General features: G+C 43.5%; 1 protein-coding gene across 1 annotated transcript in view; it reads left to right on the top strand.

Annotated features, from left to right (window-relative positions):
- Positions 1 to 12,244, top strand: part of LOC147701711 (E3 SUMO-protein ligase KIAA1586-like) — a 57,452-nt gene extending 45,208 nt beyond the window's left edge. The window contains exon 2 of the mRNA XM_086930337.1: positions 9,306 to 12,244. Within this exon, the coding sequence (XP_086786463.1) occupies positions 9,434 to 11,719 (2,286 nt within the window). The 5' untranslated portion in view covers positions 9,306 to 9,433 and the 3' untranslated portion in view covers positions 11,720 to 12,244. The remainder of the gene's footprint in view (positions 1 to 9,305) is intronic.
- The last annotated feature ends 8,878 nt before the right edge of the window (positions 12,245 to 21,122 follow it).

Here is a 21,122-nt window from a genome sequence, read left to right as displayed (position 1 = left end):
TTAACAGGTCTCACAACTTAATTGCCAGGTTGGTACTTGCGCAGCCATCTTAGCCCAGTACAGAGCTGCTAGTGTTTTGTGAACTTCCCTGGCATGGTCGACCAGTGTGAAGTCCTGGAAACACCCCTAAGGAGAAATTGTTCTGTGCTGTAGAAAACCCGAAGAGGCAAAGCCCCAGGTAGTGACTGGCTACCCATGGAAATCTATCAATTTCTTACATGTATTCTGCTTGGTGGGTTGCTGGAGGTTTAGCTCAGTCCAGGGTCCGTGAGTGGAAGTAGTGCTCCAAAGATCACCCAATATACCTCTAGTTGTTACAAATACAGACACTTAAATATGAAGTAAGACAGTCTCCACCCAAGTCGTTAAGGTAATATAAGACCTAATTCACTCTGATCATTGGAGCTTTGTACCACTATGCAAAACTGAGGACATCTGACATATCCTGCCCCAAGTAGAAAAGACTGGCATCAACTTTGCTTCAGGTGTAATTATTATTATGTTTCTTATATAGCGCCAGAATCGACCCCCGAGGGGTATCTCCGCGCTTGCCCTGGGAACCCGTCCTGGCTTTTCCCTGTGAGATAGCCCCTACAGGGCATCCCCAAGGTGAAAGCCAGGCATCCCGCCGCGGGGGGGGGGGGCCGTTGTGGAGATTAAGCAAGCTTAATGCCCAGAGTTGCAGAGTGTGAACCCATTATTAGGTCAGGCACCGAAGCGAGAATTATGGAGTCCATGGACATTTGAGCTCAAGACCCTGCCGCGTCGGGAATTGAACCTTGGTCCCGGGTCTGACCTCTGCTTCAGGGTCTGCCTGCTCTAACCAGTGAGCCACAATTCTCCACTAATTGATGTAGAGAAAGCATTCAGTAACAGAGCGTATTTTTTTTTTTTAATTTTATTTTTTTTACACATTAGTCATGAAGAAAATGAGATCTGGATAGACTAATTGCCCATGTAGCTGTCCGGAGTGTAGGCCAAAGGTCGAGACCAGATGTCCCCTCCTCCGCCTACTATTATTCCCTGTGATAGATCCCCTATCATGCCTTCTCCGATGTGTGTTGGCCAATTGCGATAGGTGCTCTGATGCTCATAGTATCGAAGTATGCTGATAATACCCTAGTTTTTTTCTAACGAGAACCCATCAAACCCATACCACTTCCCCCTATAAGAGCTTGAAATGTTTGATGCATCTTTAGGTGTGTACATTGAGACATGCAACATATGGGTAGTTTACTACATCATGATAGTCACTTTTACCTTGATCTACGAATGCAATGAGAAACGGACTGCTTCCGTTTTCTGAGGATTTAAGTAGTGCATGATACTGAATAGCAGATTCCTTGTAATGAGAAAAGGACCTTGGGGGTTGAAAAAGTAATTTAATTCTGGAACACAAAATATCCCTCTCTGCTGTAGGGAGGGTTGCAATGGCAACAAGCCTTGACAAAGGCAATAGATCTTGCCTTTCCGGACCTATTGGCTTGGCCAGTGATTTTAGCCATAGGCACAGCATCACTATGCATTTTCTATGGCTTATAGTGCCCCTCCCCCTTTTTAGTTACTAATAAAGTTGAATTGGTAACAAAAAGGAGGGGGAAATTGCAATTATGCATTTTTTGAAAAAAGCGGGTGGAGGGTGAAATCAACAATTTAGGCGGAAGCAATGTGGGTGCGGGAAGAATCATGGGTGCACAGGTGGGGTTATTACATGAAAGACAACAATGTTGAACTGATTGGGAGGTGCACTTGGCAAAAATGTATGTACTCTCAGTACACAGTGGGGAACACGGGCAACATGGCGAGTAGAAGATAAGTGCATGGACGACAGGTGAGAGAAGCACACGAGGGAAACAGTTTGAAACACATGCGTAAGTACGTGAATGAAGAGGAAAAAGTAACACCTCACTCGAAGAGGAAGTACACAGTAATGCGTCCATGCTACGGGGAGGGGTAAACCCAAAAAGAGGAATGATAGCCCACGCACACAGGCCAATAACAATCATGCAAATGAGTGACAACAAACAGCCAATGATGAGTAATGAGAAGACTGTAAACCCACTGTCTACTAAGACTGACTGTCTTAGGTGACACCTAACAGTGGAACTGCTGCACTTATGAATATACATCATGCAGGGACTGGTGCGCCCCATCCTGAAATAAGTATTCAAAGAAGCAGATGAGTTACTGACATTATTCTGGGCAGGAGAGAGCAGTGGAGTTAAACTGGAAACCTTTAAGTGAACTGGATGGGCTGAGCTACAGATGTATTTCATTATGGTGCATAATATTTAACAGCGTCTAAAACACTTGCACTGTTATTTTAATGTCTGAATGTACTATGGGGAAATCATCATCATCATCTTGAGATCTTCAAAGCAGTATGTACTCTTCTTTCTTGTAGGATTGCATTTCTGTTACAGAAATTGAACATGTGTGATGACACTCGGGGTGTACCTGGTTTGAGAGGAGGAACCAGTCTTCCGTGCACTTTCAATAGAGAAAAAAGCTGATATGCCTGTTTGTTTCCTGGCTGTTAATATTTCAGAGAGATCTAGCTAGAGCCCCTTTGCTTTCTCTAGGCACTGTAGGAAGTGCATTTTGTTGTTCTGCTCCTATTTCAGTCGTTTCACGAGCTCTCACAGCGATGTTCTCTAGTTTGTACCACTTGGATTGTCTGAAAGTTACAAATCTGCATTTCTGTTTTGTGGGCTCTTTCTAAGACTTTCCCCAAGTTCAGTTCTGAATAGATTTACTTCAGTGGCAATAGTATCTATTTTTGCTTCTAATGCCAGTCTTAATCTGTGGATCATTTGCAAGATTTCTGCTTGGGATGGTTCAGCTGACTTGCGCTAGGCCCTGTACTGTTGTTAAATGGCATACTGCCTTCTCCAAGCTACTAATCATTCATTGCAAGAAAAATATTCCCTACGGGACCAGGATTACAATGGCACCCACACATTAGAGCCACCCTTAATATAACTTCCTACAAAAATGGTATTGTTCTTATTCAAGTTGCCAACATGGGTCTAGAATTATTCGACACATGCTTTCATACACTAAAATCGTTCACCAACAGTCCTCCTAATGGCCCTCAGGACCTAACCATTCCTTTTTTCCCCACTTCTCCTGAACCTCATCGACCTTCACCCCCCCTACTCTTTCCCCCCCCCCCCCCCCCCCCACCCAGAACCTTTGAAAGAAACGAGAACAACTCGCCCCTTTAGAACCCATTTCACGGACACCCTTCCAGAGAACCCTCACCAGAAGCATCAACACTGTTTCATCCCTAATACCCTATCACCGTCCCTCCTCATATACACATTCCAACACTACCCCATGCGCCATAACCCTCTCCCCCTCCACAACCCTTCCCCCACCACTTGAGAAACTCCCCATGACCAGCCTATTTTTGCAAATCGTAAAAAAGCCCCGAACTTGCACACTCCCCAATCATCTTCGACTACCTTTCTCTCATCCACTCCTACCTACCACACCACCGCCATAGTCTTCGAACCATCCAGCAATACTACCCCCAGCCCTCTCTTAGCAACAATCCTGCCTCCCCCTCTTACCAATCTGAACTAGACGCACTCAAAACCCTCACAAACCTTTATTTCTTTATTTTGCAGTTTTATATACCGCAAACTTGACCCGAATCGGGGAGATTAAGTTATTTGCCCAGAATCACAGGATGTTCAGCGTCCATGCCGAGACGCGACCCCACTTCCCCAGATTCGAAGTCGACTGCCCTAGCCGTTCGAAATCAAAAGCATCTTACAACTCGCAGAAAACTGCCTCCCTAAATTCCATCATCTGCAAAAATCTCTAGTTACAGCCAACATTGTTATAGACACTATCCCACTGCATCTGAAGAAACAACTTTTTACGTACACACAAACATCTCAACTACTCAACCTCATGGGCGCTATTGTAATTACGGCCGTATGCTGAGATTTTTAAAAACCCATGTTACATGACGAGCTTGGCTCGTCATCGGCGTGCGAGGAGGCTACACCATGACGAGCCCAGCTAGTCATGAGCGTGGAAGGGGTTAAAGGAATTGGAAATCAAACATTACTTTGTCTCTACGAAAATGCTACTCCTTACTTCTTGCCCCATCACATTTAAGGAGGAATTCTCTATTCTCCCAGTCCCCATCAACCCTAACAGAACATCTCATCCGAATCATAGAACGATAAATTCGAATAATCTTCAAACAATAACCCCTACTTCAGATATTCACGAACCTGCATTAAAGAATGCCTCAAACCAGATCTCCGGCCTCCTATTAAATTGCCGCTCAGCCCAAAAACACACCTCTGACATCGCCGTCCTCATTCTGAACTGAAAATGGATGTAATCATCCTCACGGAAACTTGGCTCACAGATTCTTCCTCCCCATGCCTAGACCGTCTAGTCCCTCCAAACTAGAACATCATAAGACTAGACATGCATCATAAAGAAGGCGGAGGCATTGCCTGCATACATTGATCACTATCTCAAACTTTCACTCTGAACCCCCTGGAGTCCTTTGAATACCTCAGAATTCACTTAAAATCCTCAGATAACTTTCCACATAATACATATACTCTAACACACCCCAGGTAAGAACGCTCTATTCACAGACCAACTTATGGAAATCATTATAACACACTCGACCCCCTCGTTCCAATGACAGATTCCTTGGCAACTTCAAACTCCATTGGGGAGACCCCCTAGACAAGCAGGTCAACGCTATCAAAATCTTCCTAACGGACCATTTCTTGATCCAATCCATCGAAAGCCCACTCACTCCAAAGGTGCTACACATGATTAAATAATTAGAAAAAACAATTGATTCCATCTCGATTGCTCCTTGTTATTGGCCAGACCATCCATTATTACTTTCCAAATTCCCTCCGCTAGACAGAAATCTCACCCGCAGATAGTCAAGCCTAAACACTGGATAAGAGACATGAAAACCTCAACTGAAACAACCTAGCTTCTCACTGTGAGAAAGCTCTCACTCCTCCCAATAACATGTCAGACAACAATGACCTCAAGGCTCACTACAACTCCACGATGAACAAAGTCTTTAACCTTGAAGCGCCCCGAAAACTCAAAAGAATACTGGACAAAGACAAAAACCGATGGTTCAACTAACCCTAAACGAAGAGAGGCGTAAACAAAGATTAACTGAATGTAAATGGAGACAACACCCCCCAACTCAAAGTACTCGGGAAATCTAGAAACTCCTTCAACAAGAATATCCTACAATCAAAAAAAGACTTCTTCTGATCAGAACAAGACACTGCCAAAAATTGACTGAAAAAACTCTTCAAAATGCTTAAACAACAATCTAACAAATTGTCAAAAACCATGCTCCTGACATCGAACTCTCAGCGTAGCAGTGAAGAATTTTCTTTATTTTTCACAACAAAAACCAACTCCCTCCAACTCGAGCTAAGAGCTGCAGCAATTAACTCAACTACCCTGAAGAACTCTCAAGTTTAAAGTCCTAATCAACTTGATCTGTCTTTGCCCAAAAATAGCTCTCACTGGTCTACCTTCAAACTTTACGATACCAGAGACCTCACGAAAACCTTAGCTACCATCAAACCTAATAACCACTTCAACAACCCATACCTTCTAGCTGCCTACCCCACATCCAATATATCATCTCCATCTCTGGACCAAAATCATCAATGTCTCACTAGCTCAAGGCCACATCCCAAATTGGTGAAGTCACCCCTATCCTAAACAAGCATTGGCATAGCCAATAGGTCTAGCTTTTGGGACCCTATAAGTATTTAGTTATGCAGCATAATATCCTTGGTGTAACAACATTAACTGTTGCATGGTTAAACACTTATAAGGTCCCAAAGACGAGACCTATTGGCTATGCCAATGCTTGTACATAAAAAAATTGTGCTAGGTGAGTGTGTGTAAGAAAGAGCAAAAGGGCTTCAACTTAAAGAATGCATCCATCCTCTGTGCAGCATGCTGGTACCAGTGCGTTTCACACCACTAAAGGTAGGCAAGTCAAAAGGCATTAAAAAGGAAACCCGCAGCCAATATTCCCTACATCCTTTATGCACTGCCGTATCTCTACAGATCAGTATAATTCTGAAGTTGTTCGAACGTTGCATTATTGAAGGGTCAATGTGCAAAACCTAGATTGTTACCTCCGGGTACTTCTTTCAAAACCAGAAGGAGCGCTAGGGGCTCCATTCAAGCCTACGCACTCTGAAGGCAGTCTGGGAAATGTTACTGTTTCACAAGCGAAGTTTGATTTGCAGGGTTCTGTTACACTGGCCTTAATCATACCTTCACCTCTGTGACTTATTTGTATTCTAACTGGTGTCCCACTACTCCAAACAAATCATCGCTAGTACCATCTCTATTACATGCCGAAATTTGTTAAAAATGCTTTTTGCTACTATCTCTGCTTTGCAAATGTTTTACACATAGACTTTTTTTTTTTTGGTAAAGCGCTCTGATACCCTAATCTCGGTCTTGTTGCGCTATAAAAAAACTCAAAATAATATAAAATAAACCTGCTTTCCATGTCTCTGTACCTCAGGCTCATTATTGTTAACTTATTGCATTGTCCAGCTTCTTCAGTCAGCCGTTAACTAAAAAGTTTCAGTATGTAGAGAAATGCAATAGTTTACCGTTCCATATTATATTTGTACACCAGATCAATACTTCACCGTATGGTCAAGCCTGCTAGTGTTTGATCATCCTGTATGTTGGCGAGTGACTTAAATCATTGCTGTGAATTCTGATTGAGTCTACTTCACATTGGTTCAAATCCTGAAAGTTGGCAATCTCAAACCATCATCTTTTTAAAGTTGATAAAATGACTGTAATTACATGTTCACATACACTGCATTTGATAAATATTTTGTTGTGTGTGAAATATTCTGAATAGGGTTTTTATGATCTTATTGTGTCCCTCTCTTTGTTCAACAGTTAGTCATTATAAACTTCGTATAACAATACATCACTAGATTTAATAAGAGTTTCAGTTAACTGTCAATTGCATCCATATGACAGTCTTCTGTTTTCAAATAAGGGGCAGGTTGCTGCTTTGCAGGCGCATTAACTGTTCAGTGTATCCCATTTGCATGAGAGGTTAATGTATTTATGCGCTATATGACTATTCTTTTGTAGTGATAAGTACTGTGCATTTCCCTGTACAATGGTATGAGCTCCTGCTCCAGTCTATCTTTGTTCTGCCTTGACCGCATTAGGTCCTAATGAACAGTAATGCTGTATGCAGGGTGCGAGTCCTTTTGTGGTGCTAATGTAGCTCCCAGTGGGTCGTGCTGCAGGGATCTGCAGGTTTAGCCCTCCAAGTAGTGAAATAGCAGCTATATTGATAGTTTGTTAGGACATGTTCTAGAATACCTTGGGATTCAATACCTGGAAATGTTATTCCGGGGACTAGCCAACTCCTCTACCAAACCTCCTTTATGTTTGCTGCAAGGGCAAGTGTTGCGAAGCAGTTGTGAGTACTTTGCTTCATATCTTTCCTTTTTGCAGTGTGGTAAATTTTGACATGCCAATGGACTACCTCCGGATGCAAGCTTTGTTGCATGTGCCTCTTGCTGACTCCTCTCCTACTGGTGTAATTTGTGGAGGTCTTGCAAGCCATACTACATGGAATGAACACCATTTCTACATTACACTACTGCTGAACGTGGTTCTAGGTAGACATTGGAGCATTAGGAAGGCATTTCACTGGGAGACTGAATGCTGGATCTATTCAACACGGGCAGGAACGGGTACTTGTGTCTGTTTTGCAAAGATGCTGTTTAAAGTACCTTGCTACTCTTGACATGTAATGTAATGATGTCTTTTAAAGCGCCTGAATCACCCCACATGGGGTATCTCCGCGCTGGAGACCACTGGGGAACCCGTCCTGGCTTTCCCTGTGAGATGGTCCCTACTGGGTATCTGCAAGGTGAATCTCCAGCATATGTGGGGGGCCGTTGTGGAGATGAGGCAAGCTAATGCCCAGAGTTGCCGAGTGTGATCCTTGGTTAGAGTAGGCACCGAGGCGAGAATTATCGAGTCTGCTGACCCTGGTCCACGACCCTGCCGCGTTGGGAATTGAACCCTGCTCCCAGGCTGTCCTCTGCTTCCGGGTCTGTCGCCTCTAACCAGTGAGCCACACCACTCCTCATCTGCCACCATAGGGCATGTGTAATATAAACGTACTGCCAAATCCAAAGAAAGTAGATTTGCCAACCTGTACTGTAAAAATGCTGCCCGAATACCCATCTTCTTATTGCATATTTTCCGAATTTAGGCTGCATGTTTCCTACAATTGCCATATGCTGCGATATGTTTGTAAAGTCTAAATAGCAGGAAAAAGTTTGAACATCTTCGTGCTTTTTCCTCCTATAGTGGTTTACGTTACCACATTTCCAAAGGGTTCTTAATAAGGTTGCTTGTGCCAGATGTGTATTAACCAATTTTCAGGCTAATCAGGGAGGTCTGTCTTTCCTCAGAAGGGAAGAGGGGAATAATGAAATATTTAGTGGTGGGCGTAGTTCGCGAAGTAGCGCTAAGCACAGTGCACTTCGCGAACTGCGTAGTAGCATGTTCACACTGTGCAAGATGTCGTTTTCAATGATTGCACAGCACGGACAACCATCCGGCACTGTGCAATAATTGAAAACAACATCTTGCACAGTGCTAGCTGTACTTTTCTGCTGCTCGAGTAGATTTTTACTTGAGCTGCAGCTTTCTCAACGTGGACTGGTAGTTTCTCATCGCGGTCGTGAGCTTGCGCCACCACTCGTAATGAGAAACCTGACCTCCCCGCGTTGAGAATCTCGCCGGGAGGTTTATTTTCCATGCACGCGATCTGCAACTTGATGTTGCTGATCGCGAACAAGGAAGAAGTCTCACGAGGATGTAACTTGACATTGAGGACCGCGGGCAAGCAAAAAATGACCGCTGCACTAAGCTACGCTACGCAATTTTGCACTATGCTTCGTGCAGTTCGCGTAGTGCGAAGTTGTGCAAACTTCGCGAGCCTAGCATAGTGCTTTGCCCAGGGTTAGAAATATTATTCTTGTTGAAAGCATTCTTATTTTTACTTCTGAGATTTTACATGCAGACTTTATACTTTAAATTTTTTACGTTATTTTTTTGTAAAGCTCTATTTATTGGATTGTTTTTAACTGGGCTAATTGAATGTATGCTCGATGTTGATGTATTGTACTTTATGCCCTTTTGGCAGAAATAAAGTAATATGAATGGGTTCTCATTATGTCCTTTTTTTTTTTTTTCGCTTTTCACTTCCCTAGAAGATCCCAAGGTATTCAGAATACAACATGGTCATATCTTTCAGAATCTGGGGACAGCTAAGCTGATTGTTGCAGCACGGATAATGAGCCTGCTAGTGCAACGTATTTAAAAAACAGTCTTACTAAAAATGAATGATACAAACTGCCCAGGTGGGACAAGTGCAGAAAAAAAACTCGATGAGACTGCCAGTAGTAGTGTCAGCATGCCTACTGAAGAAATGGCACAGAGTAGTCCACCAGAAGATGGGTTGGTCCAAGTGAAGATCGAGATTGACAGTGATTCAGAAATGAAGATCATTGGCGAAGAATCAGATGACCAACATACAGCCCTTTCTCAGAAATGCAAGCTTCCTAATGGGTGGAATCCTGAACAATACAATTATTATACATGGAAGTATCCATGGTTAATTGTTAATGGTGCAACCCTTGGGTGTGCTATTTGTCATAAAGTCAGTCGTTGCAATGGTGCAGAGAAATTCCATGGAATAAAGTTGTCTAGAGAATGGAGTGAGTCAACTATATGTTCATATGGTGCTAATAAAGAAAAGCAACAAAAGTCTTTACGGAAAAAGATGACTGAACATTCACTGACTAAAGCACATAACACAGCTGCAAAGATTTTAGAGGAAGCAAAGGGCAACTCGTTATTGCATGTAACCGCAAAAGCCCAGTCCGTTCAGCTATCAAGAACATCTAGAGTATTCCGTACAGCTTATCAAGATGCGAAACAGAACAGGCCAGCCTTTGGATTTGAGGCAGAGATTGAGTGCCAGCAATTGAATGGGTTGGATATGGGGCGCATTTTGCACTCAAATGTGGCATGCTCGAATATACAGCAACACATATCATCAGAAATGAAAAAAAAGATGTTTGCCAAAATAACTTCTCTAGCTCCTAAAGTGGGTCTTTTACTGGATGAGACCACTGCATTCAACAAAAAACATTTTTTAATTGTGTACCTGAGAATGCAGCTAGCTGAAATGAAGTCTCCAGCTAATGTTTTTGTTGACCTCATTGACCTGAGTGATTTGTCTGCTGAAGGCGTAGTGAACAGCTTGTTGTCCGCACTCAAAAAGCACCCAGTTGACATAAGCAAAGACTTTCTAAGAAAATGCCTAGTGTCAGTCACTTGTGATGGCGCGTCAGTTATTTGTGGTCGCAAAAGTGGTGTTGTGAAGCTTTTACAGGAAACAGTTGCTCCAAATATTGTAGTCTGGTACTGCTCAGCACATCGCCTTGAACTTATTGTCAATGAGGTAATGAAAGACATTAGAGCTACAAATAGTTTCAAAAACTTTATAGACAGGCTATATTTTCTTTTTAACACATCATTAAAAAATAGTTGGCATTTACAAGAATGTGCAGAAGCTCTTCATATCCAACTTAGTAAAATAGGTAAAGTGATAGATACTCATTGGGTTTCTTCAAGCTGCAGAACTGTTGAAGCTGTATGGAACGCCTATCCTTCTCTTTACAAGCACTTTATTGCCGCTGCTGGTGATGCTTCCCGTGACAGTACAACATGTAATATGTACACTGCCTTAAGTAGAGAGTTGTCATCGGTACAGTTCATTGCAAATCTTGGTATCATATATGATGCACTACAAGCATTATCAGAGTTATCGCTTGAACTTCAAAAACATGACATCACAATAATTGATGCAGATCGCGCCCTCTGTCAACAGATAGCAGTGTTTGAGGCAATGGTAGAGCAGCGAGGGATTCATTCTTCAGAATGTGAGCAGGCAATAAAAGAAAACATGTTTCAGGGTGTAACTTTACACGCAGGAAAAACAACGAACAAAAAAGTTGAGCATGAGAAATTTTTTTGTTGTCTTGCAGATAATTTAAGAAAGCGTTTATCTACGGGTGGTGGTGGTGGTGGTGAGGGTGTTGATGACAATGCTCAGTTTGACACCCTAATCAGTGAAGTTACAGTTCTGTATAAACAATTCTGGCCCCATGAATTACCTACTCTTTATGGAGAAAGTGAGATTGCATCCCTCTGTGAAAGATTTGACATCGCAAAGCATAAAACTATTGAAGCCTATAGAGAGTATAAAGATTCAGGAGGGAAGGAAGTGAAAGAACCTTACGAAGAGCTTTTGACAACTGTGAATGCAACTGTGAATACAATTTCTATCTCAACTGTGGAGTGTCAACAGGGAATTTCTCAACTGAATCTCATATGCACGTCTGGGCGAGCATCACTGCATACAGAAACTATATCTTCCTTGTTGTTCCTAAATCTTGTTGGCCCACCATTGACTACATTCAACCCGGACCCATATGTACAGGCATGGATTGATAAAGGACGAAGAGCTGCTGATGATGTCAGAAGTAAGGAAAGGAAACAGACAGACCCAGACAGCACATCTGCTTTAGATGCTGTATGGGCTTTGATGGATAAATAAAGGACACACTGACATGTTCAAGGGAAAAAGTACTGTCCATCTGCCTGTTTAAAAATATTTGAATCTCCAGAACAGGAATTTATGTTGTTAACACATTGCAGTTTCTGAAAGTTTTGATTTCTTGCTTGTTTTTTTAAGCCTCAGCAGCTTCCAAAAATGGTTCTCTTAAACACTACAACCGTAGGTGGGATGTCAGAAGCTCAATTTTGAAATGTTTTAATCATCATCCATTAGCCACATCACAAAATGCATCTTGAACAATTTACTTTCGTTCAGTCTTGTACATTGCCGTTTAGAAAGTTTTTGATTTCTTGCTGGTCTGTTAAGCCTCGGCAGCTTCCAAAAATCGTTCTCTTAAACACTACAATAGTAGGTGGGATGTCAGAGGTTCCATTTTGAAATGTTTTAATCCTCATCCACTAGCCACATCATAAGATGCATCTGAAACAATGTACTTTTGTTCAGTCTTGTACCGACAGCATAGCATATTTTAAAATAACTAACCTAAATTTGATTAGCTACTGATATGACTTGTGTTTCATTTTATACAATGAGATAATTGGAATATAAAATGACGGTTTACATAATTTTTCAAATCATGTATTCAATGGAACCATTGATTTTAAAAAGCCATTTAAGGACATCATTTATTTGACTTACCCCTGATTTTGTTATGGAATGAACCATAGCCAAGTCTCTAAATTGCACCATCCTAAAGTAATATATATATTATAAGCCTTCCTATCTAATCATCTCACCTCTTCTTATTTTTTTTTATTCCCTTTTCTGTGACACCTATTTCCCCTTGCTTGACCTGCTTCGCACTGGAAGATTTGTATTTCTCTATTCTGTTTTTTTTATAGGGCGTCCCCAATATCAAATGTGAAATTGCATGTTCTTTACAGCATTAATGTTGGATGCTAATTTTAGGTGTGTGAAGCTACAATGTCTTTCTTTCAAGAACTCCAGAAACCAGAATGTGAAGTTTAAAAAATATGGAAAACCCCCTTAAATGTAGGCTTTGTTTATAGAAATCTCACTTGTCCAGAAAAAAGTTTTTGGAGGATAATTTTTTGGAAAACCATTTTTGAAAGAATTTGCACCTGCAGTTGAAGTTCACAAAATGTTACCACTTTTAAAAGTTTCCAAATGACTCCAAACTTTGTAGGAAACATTTACATTTCACATTTTTCATATAGTGAGTCCTGCAAAGGTTAGCTGATAGTTTTGCTTGCTTGGCTTTTTAGGCAGCTTTTGCGGTTCATTGATTCTTCAGTTGACTGAACACGGCTGGCATTATGGGGACCATAGAAGGAGACAGCTGTACCTTTTGAGGATGATGTGGAATTGTATTCTTTGAGAAAGAGAGAAAATATTTTTGGAGGTAAAGTATCTCTTTAAGGACACCCTGAGACTGAAGGATGTTCCCCTAGTCTCTACTGTAGATGCTGTTATCCAACTGGTAAATAATGCTTTCAGTATGGGCAACCTGATATTTGTTCTAGGTCTCCTTTTCTTGCTCTACATTTGTTCTGTGATTCTTAAGAGTGTGCCGAACCCCAGACACGTGTTGTTCCTAGAGTCTGGCAAACGTTGAATCTGCTCCCCTCACCTCTTCTCGGTTTTGTGGATTATTTCTGGTATTGTTAGAAATTATTGTTGTGCCCACCCTAGCAGGATGATGTTGGTGCTACAGTGTCAGAACCTCTTCATTAAAAAAAAAAAGATTGAATCATCTTTAAAAATAATTCTGCCTTCTGTAGTGTTTTCTCTGAGAGCTTGTACTTATGCTGTTAATTCTGCTCGTTTTCAGCTTTGACTTTCAAGCCCTATGTGGCTACGGAAGAGAGGAAGGACTGTTGCCCATTTTAGGAACTGATGAAAAAGTACTACAGCAGTTCTGACAGTAGTACCAGCTGTACAGGCCATGGACAATACTGAATGCGAACATGGAAAATGTTTTGCCTCGCAAATTATTTGCGGGGGTGAGGGGAGTTCGGTTTGTAAGCTGTTCGGACAAGAATTGTGGCAGCTGATGAAGTAGACTGCAAATTATGTCATATTGACTGATACTCATTCAAAGCCCACAGCAGGACTCTGGAGTTGTACTTCTAAGAACCAGTATGCAAAGGATCCTAAATGAGTAGGTTTTCTTCAGATTTCAGAGGTTGCTTTAGGAGCGCCTTTAATTTTGCCCAGGAGTTGCTACTTAGGCACTCATAAACAAAAGTCAGCAGAGTCTTACTTAAGTTTTCCATGAGTGTGTGTGGGGTGAGGGAGGGGGGGAATGGGGGCATCTTTCCAGCACTGAGCCAGGTTTAGGAGGAGGTTGTTTGAGACTCTTAGTGTTGGATGTGATCTGTGAAGGCTCCTCCCCTGACATTGTGCCAGTGCCTGAGGATTTAGAGAGAAGGGTATAATTCTGTCCTGTTGACGTTTGGGGAAGTATGCGTGATTTAAAGCACACTCCTTTACATCACTAAGAAGGAATAGGTGCTAGGGCAGAGGTCGTCGCAGGTTTTTTGCTCTGAGCACCCCGTGACGTACGATTCATATTTTCTCAGTATAATTTTGTTTCCTCCTCGACTTAGTCACTCATTACTACTGCCGCCAGACACATCATAATCTGGTGAACTATTGTGACTTCTTCTGTGCTGTCCAGCACGGCCAGAACCCACTCTCCTTTCTAAAGCTGTGTCCTCAGTATCTGTGACATGTTTGCCTTTAATCCCTGCCACTTTCTTCTTTAGGTCTCGGTCTAGCGTACACTGCGCAGTAGTAATATAGAGTATTGGGGGCTTAAACCTGCCCCTCTTCTCCATTGGCTGGCCTCGTAAATGCTGGCCTGCCATTGGAGGAGAGGGGCGTCACTCCATTTAAGCCCCGTCTTCTTGGGATGGAGTGTGTTTTTGCTCTTCTTTCTCTCCCTAACGTCATTGGGATAGAGCACGCCCCTCATCAGGCTGCCTGCACGCTCAAGTCAGCTCTCTGATTGGTGTTCCTTATTAACCAATCAGAGGGCCGACTGGCGCGTGCAGGCAGCGTGAGCAGACTCTGCCTCGCTTTTCTTGTTCATTCCGTTCAAATTGTGCCTAAAATTAAGAGAACCGTGTGCATTTTTAGGCAACATTTCTCCTCTTAAATTAACAAGATTATTGCTTTTTGGAGACACTGATCAGGAACTGCAGGCACAGTTTTAAGTAGAAAGCGGTAGTATGCGAATAAACACGGGGAGTGCATTTTGATGCCTTGCTTCAGTCGGACTGGCGTGCCTCTGAGGGTGAAGGTAAACCTGTACCGTGTGCTGTGGACGTGCAGGGAGGCCTCCAGGAGGCATGCCTTGCCTCTCGTCATTAGCTGACATTCCAGCGAGCACAAAGGTCGTGGGCGTGGCGGGCCGTGCTTTAGTTGCAGGTGCTTTGGTTAGTCATCGAAAGGTGTCGCTTTCTGTGGAGTTGTGCATCGTTATTATACAACCCAAAGCGCGCGCAGTTTTGAGAGCCTGGTTGCATGGGTGTTTGATGTGCTCAGGAGCAGCCCAGAACTCATCGCCCCGGGAAAGGTAGTGTCTCCGTCCGACGGGACTCCTACAGACTCAGATTTTTGGGGGTCATTTCTCCTTCAGGAAATTTGCTGCATTTTTCGTCCAGGGTCCCTGTGTTAAATGTGCCTCTGCCGGCTTCTCATTACCAAAAACCACAGTTGATGGACAGAATGCAGAACAATGTCATACATTCACCCCAGTACAGAGATCTGGGCCTAAATCCATCGTTTTTTGCACTCCACAACACCCCAGTTCAGACTTGACGTCTGTGAAGTGGTGTACAGTTCCATCATATAGGCCCCGATCTCTGTACTGGGGTGAATGTATGACATTGTTCTGCATTCTGTCCATCAACTGTGGTTTTTGCATTTGTCACCCCGAGTGGGATGGGTATGCTCAGACGTGAGTCCCATGCACTCCACACCACTGGATTCAAGCAAGCCGGGCTGAAGACGGCTGGAATGCCAGAAACCGGTCCTCGGAAGCTTGTTTCCGGTCCAGGGAAGGCATGGCTTGGCAGTTCGGGCTCGACTGCTCCCATGAGGCACAGGGTCAGACTGATTTGCATATGGCCATGTCTGAACTGGGGTGGTGTGGAGTGCAAAAAAACGATAGATTTAGGCCCAGATCTCTGTACTGGGGTGAACGTATGACATTGTTCTGCATTCTGCCCATCCACTGTGGTTTTGGCTTCTCATTGCAGCCCACACGAGATTGGCTGTCACACGTTGAGTCCAGCTATACTTAGTAGCTGCCCTCTTCGCCACTTCCGTATTTAAGAACTTTATTTTGGTGGACGAGCCCAAACACCCTTTTACCTCCTGATGGACCGCCGTCTGTTTCAGAGTATTTCTGCATTAGTGCAGCAGGTAAGGGTGTGTTGTGTGTGTGCCTAGTGGTACGATGAGCCAGAAAATCAATCGGTTCATGGATGATTTATTTGTACCAATGCTTTGTAGGTTGCACGTGTTTCGAAGTATCAACTTGTAGTTGAAGAATGCATGTTGCCTTTGGTAGCATATGTGGCCGTGATTACTTCATGAAACAAGTTTTTACGACCCATGTGTTATTGTGGAACTTTTGTGAATGTCCCTGTGGGTTTTTAGCAACCATTTTAAATTGGAGCTGCAGATTTAGGTGCGTTACGCCCCTGCACTATGGTTGTTGGTATGTGAGGTAATGCACGTGTCCAAGTTTGTTGTGATCTGCATTCAAGGTAACCTTCATCAATCTAGCAAAAACTACAAGAAAATGCTGCATGTGGTACAAGAGCCCTGATGGTCCAGCGCGTGAGCCGTGGGAAAAGTATTAAGTCTCAGGTGCCGTAATGCAAAGCTATTACTGTTTTTAGTGCATGCCAAGTGACTGGTAATGCTTTGAAAATAGACTTGGACATCTGCCCTTGGGTGCAAAAAGGTTTGACTCTTAATGAAAGGGACTTATGCCTTTTACAAATAAGCACGTACTTTTACACGCCGGACATTTGTTAGTGCGGCTCTTGGTAAATGCATTGCTCTAATTCAGGTTTTTAAGTCTTTATTTCGATGATAAAATCATAAAAGACAAAGTTTAAAACATTTTAGGGCATTTTAACCACTAGACAATTGATTGGGAAAACAATAACCATATTGTCGTATTGTGTTTCAATTACACTAGAATCACAGCTAAAAATAATTATTAAACATCCAAGAATTGCAAAGACAAAGATAAACCTGGTCTTAGAAAAGCTAAAATGTACAAATTACAATTTACAGAATTAATAAGGTCATACACAATACAGCTGATGTGAGTTCCTTCTGGCCCTTATTGCCCACGCCCAGCCTAAAAATGTATCCAAGCATACCACAAATACTTCTGAGGTATTAGTTTTTAGGACCCAGATCGCCTCAGAAGACCTTCTATATGAGAGGCGCTGAAACAGGGGTTTTATCCATTTAGTGCGAGGCTCTGAATACAGCAGGCAGGCAAACAGAAGATGATCCTCGGTTTCCTTTTGGCCTGGACACCAACAACAGGAGCTTGTTGTTTCTTTGACCCAAGATGATGTAAAGGAATTCAGCGGCAGGGCACCTACTCGAAACTGCTGATAAAGTTTCTTGTCCAGTGGTCTGTTGATGGTATCCCAATAAGTCTCGCGGGAGGGGTCCAGCTTGAAGGTTAGGAATCTTCCCGTGAGACTACCAGAGCTGAAAGCAGTTACCAGAGATTGGCGAACCGAGGCCCAATATAATTCCTTGAATTCCTTTTTTTGATGGAAAGGTGTTGGTACCAGGAGAAGCCCACAGGTGTTCTAATCCCATATCTTGTAAGCTCTTTTTTACAGAGCGAAGCCAAGGGATTCTTTCAGAGCCCCCCATCGACCTCACTTCTGCTAACTCCTTTGCAAAAAGAGTAAGATCTGGGGAAGTCCACAAACGCCTCCAGAGAGCCACTACTCTAAATCTTGCCATATCGTTAATTGGAAAGCAACCCAGATCTTGGCAAAGAGGTATCGATGGAGAGGATTGAAGTAACACTACCAAGTTCCGAAGGAATTTACACTGGGATTTGTAGAGACTCGAGAGATCCATGAATCCCCATAGGTCAGCGCCATAGAGTATGGCAGCATTTATTTTGGTATCGTAAATTTTCAAGGCTGGGATTACCCGTTTTGTTATGGATCTCTTCTGCTCTCGCAAAAGACAGCCGGTGAGTTGGGCAAATTTTAGCTGTTGAGCAGCGATTTGCTCTTTCCATAGCAAGCGGCGGTCCAAAGTGACCCCTAAGTAGGTCATGGTTTCAACTTGTTCCAGGTTGACCCCACTCATAGTTACATTGCTACGGACAAAGTTATTCCTAGTTAAAACCATGAACTTGGTTTTTCCCACGTTTACCTGGAGGTCATTTTTCACACAAAACTCCTCAAAGCAGTTCAAGGCCCGCTGTAGGCCTTTTCGTGTTTTAGATAGGAGTAGAGTGTCGTCAGCGAAGATAAGCATAGGGAATCTTGTAAATGTACATGTATTTATATAGCGCAAATTACCCACATCGCAGGCATCTAAGCGCTAGCTTAGGGAACCCGTCCTGGTATTCCCCTGTGAGATGACCCCGGCAGGGTATCCACAAGGTGAAAGCCAGGCATCCCGCCGCGAGGGGCCGTTGTGGAGATTAAGCAAGCTATTGCCCAGAGTCGCAGAGTGTGAACCCGTGAGTCGAGTAGGCACCGGAGCGAGAATTATCGAGTCCGTGGAATTATTGAGCCCAAGCCCCGTCGAGGCGGGGAATTGAACCCTGGTCCAGGGCCGATCTCAGCTTCCGGGTCTGCCGGCTCTAACCCCTGAGCCACACTTCTCCACTTGTCCCTGCCAACGATGGGGCATCGGTATGTGTAGCTGAGAAAAATTTGACTACCTGATCAATAAAGAGCAGGAAAAGTGCGGGCGCAAGGACACACCCCTGACTAACTCCACGAGTGACTGGGAAAGAATCTGTACGTTGTCCTCGGCCTCCCCACCTCACCCTTGCATAGTTCTCTTCATGCATTTTAATAATTAACTCAAGTAGTTCTCCTGGTAACCCAAGATCCCTCAGTACCCGCCACAGTTTGCCCCTAGGCACTAAGTCGAAGGCTGACTTCAGGTCTATAAATGCGACAAAGATGGTGCCACCGCCGAGCATAACCACCTTCCAGAAAATTAAACAGAATCGAAACACCTGGTCAATATTGCTCGTCCCCGATCTAAAGCCTGCCTGCATAGGTGACAATATATTTTCCGATTCCATCCACCCTTGCACTCTAGCCAAGATCATTTGTGCGATGACCTTTTGGAGGCAGCCAATTAAACTAATCGGGCGATAGTTGCCCGGCTTTGACCTGTCTCCTTTTTTGTATATAGGGAGAATCTCTGCCCCCTTCCATGATTTGGGAATACTTGCACCTTTTGCTATCGCATTGGCTATGTTGGTTATATATGGCACCCAGAGGTCGGTATTTGCTTTGAACAAGTCTGCAGGTATAAGATCCAACCCCGGTGCTTTCCCCCGCTGAGTCAAACCGAGGGCAGACTCCGCCTCAATGTTAGTGAAGGTCAATTTTTCCCCGCATGTGGGCGTTATGTACAACTTATCCAACATAGGCGGAGGATCAGAGCCCTTCATACTAAATTGGGTCGAATAGTGTTTTATCCAATCTTCCAGGGACACATGATTGGTTGGAGTACGGGAATCAACATCCTTTCCCCATTTTACTATATCCCAAAATTTAGTCTGATTGTTCATCTTGGAAGCATCCAAGAGATCGGCCCAATAGCTGTCCTCCCACTCCCTTTTAGCTTCCCACTGTGCTCTTTTATACCGGGCCCTAGCCACCTTTACAGCACACATATTTCTAGATTTGACAGAGTTAACAAGATTGCTGTGAGCGTCCCTACATTTTTATTGTACCACTTTTCCCGAATACTGTGTGGTCGTACTGTACCCTTCTGGCATGGCTTAGAAAGGAGAAGCTTGAGCTGGTCAAAACAGCGTTAATGCAGGTCCATAATGGTTTCGGGTTCTAAACTGCCCCTCCCTGTATCCTCTAACATCATTTCATTTAATGCATTCAAAACCACATTCTTTATATTGGTCTGTAGGGTCTCATCTCCTGATAGGTTTGACCATTTCAGCCTCCTGCAATCATTAGACAGGACAGCAACCCCTGACCCTAGGGGAACTGGGTCTTCCAGTCTTTCCATACCATGCAGCTTAATTTCAGTGACAGGGGATTATGGTCGCTTTCTGGGCGAGGGGCAACTTCCATATCGACCATCCGTGACCAGAATTCCATTTTCAAAAGGAGGTAGTCTATACGACTCTTCCTCAGTCCATTGTCAAAGGTAAAGTTGGCACCAAGATCTGAGAGAGAGAGTGTCCATTTACTGCCCTTAACCCCCAAGTGAGGCATAGTGCAGTCCAGTTCAAGGCAGCCTCCGTTGCTTTGACAGTTTTACTGGTCAATAAGTCCGGTATGTTCCTTGTTGCATCCTCAGCGGACCCCCAACTATCCCCTGCAACATAGAGCTGCTCAATTGTACAATTCAAATCTCCCGCTAGAAGAATTAAAGTGTCTTTGCTCAATCCAGCTAGATGTCTGTCCAGGACATCCACAATGGCAGGGCACCGACCACCTGGGAGGCCACGTGAATAAATGTTAATAATGATCATATCCTGTCCGCCTCCCTTACTCAGTTTGATGGCCAGTAGGTCAGGATTATCCTCCTAAAGTTCGGTGATGTTATATCCCGATGCCTGTTTTACCCACGTTATCAGGCCCCCTGATGCTCGCCCTTTACTACTCTTGATTGCAGGTTTAAAAAAGTTTATGAAGCCTGCCTTATGAATTGGTTCAGGTGCCCAGGTTTCTTGTAGTACCACAACATCATATTTATCAACAAACTCAAGCCAATCCTCAGAGTCCATGCGACCCTTCACTCCCGCAACATTCCAGGACACTATATTAAATGTTTCTGGAGTGGGTTCTGTTGTATTCTGTGCGAGATTAGCAGTGGACAGGGGGGTCATTAGGGTAGTCCGTGTAAACATGTTTCTCTCCCCTATTTCTTCTATATCAATTTTATCCAGACTTCCCCCCTCTACCATAGCCACTGGTTTTTCCACTGCACCAGGTACAAACTGATCGCTGGATTCAAGTGCCATTGGGGCTTGATGTAATATATGTGCCTCGTTCCCACTAACATCAACAGGCTTATTCTTCATTCTTGGTGCATGCAGTCAGTCTATCTGCTCCAAGTCAGACAGGGGCCCAGAGTGGTTAAAAAGTAGGGGGTACTGCTGTGTGTGAGGTGTTCTTAACCCTTGATACCTCACATCTCTTACTCT

Source organism: Lissotriton vulgaris, chromosome 7 (genome assembly GCF_964263255.1).
Source record: "Lissotriton vulgaris chromosome 7, aLisVul1.2, whole genome shotgun sequence".
NCBI classification, from domain to species: Eukaryota; Metazoa; Chordata; class Amphibia; order Caudata; family Salamandridae; genus Lissotriton; species Lissotriton vulgaris.
Note: the sequence above shows the minus strand (reverse complement) of the source record. Positions and strands in the feature narration are given on the sequence as shown.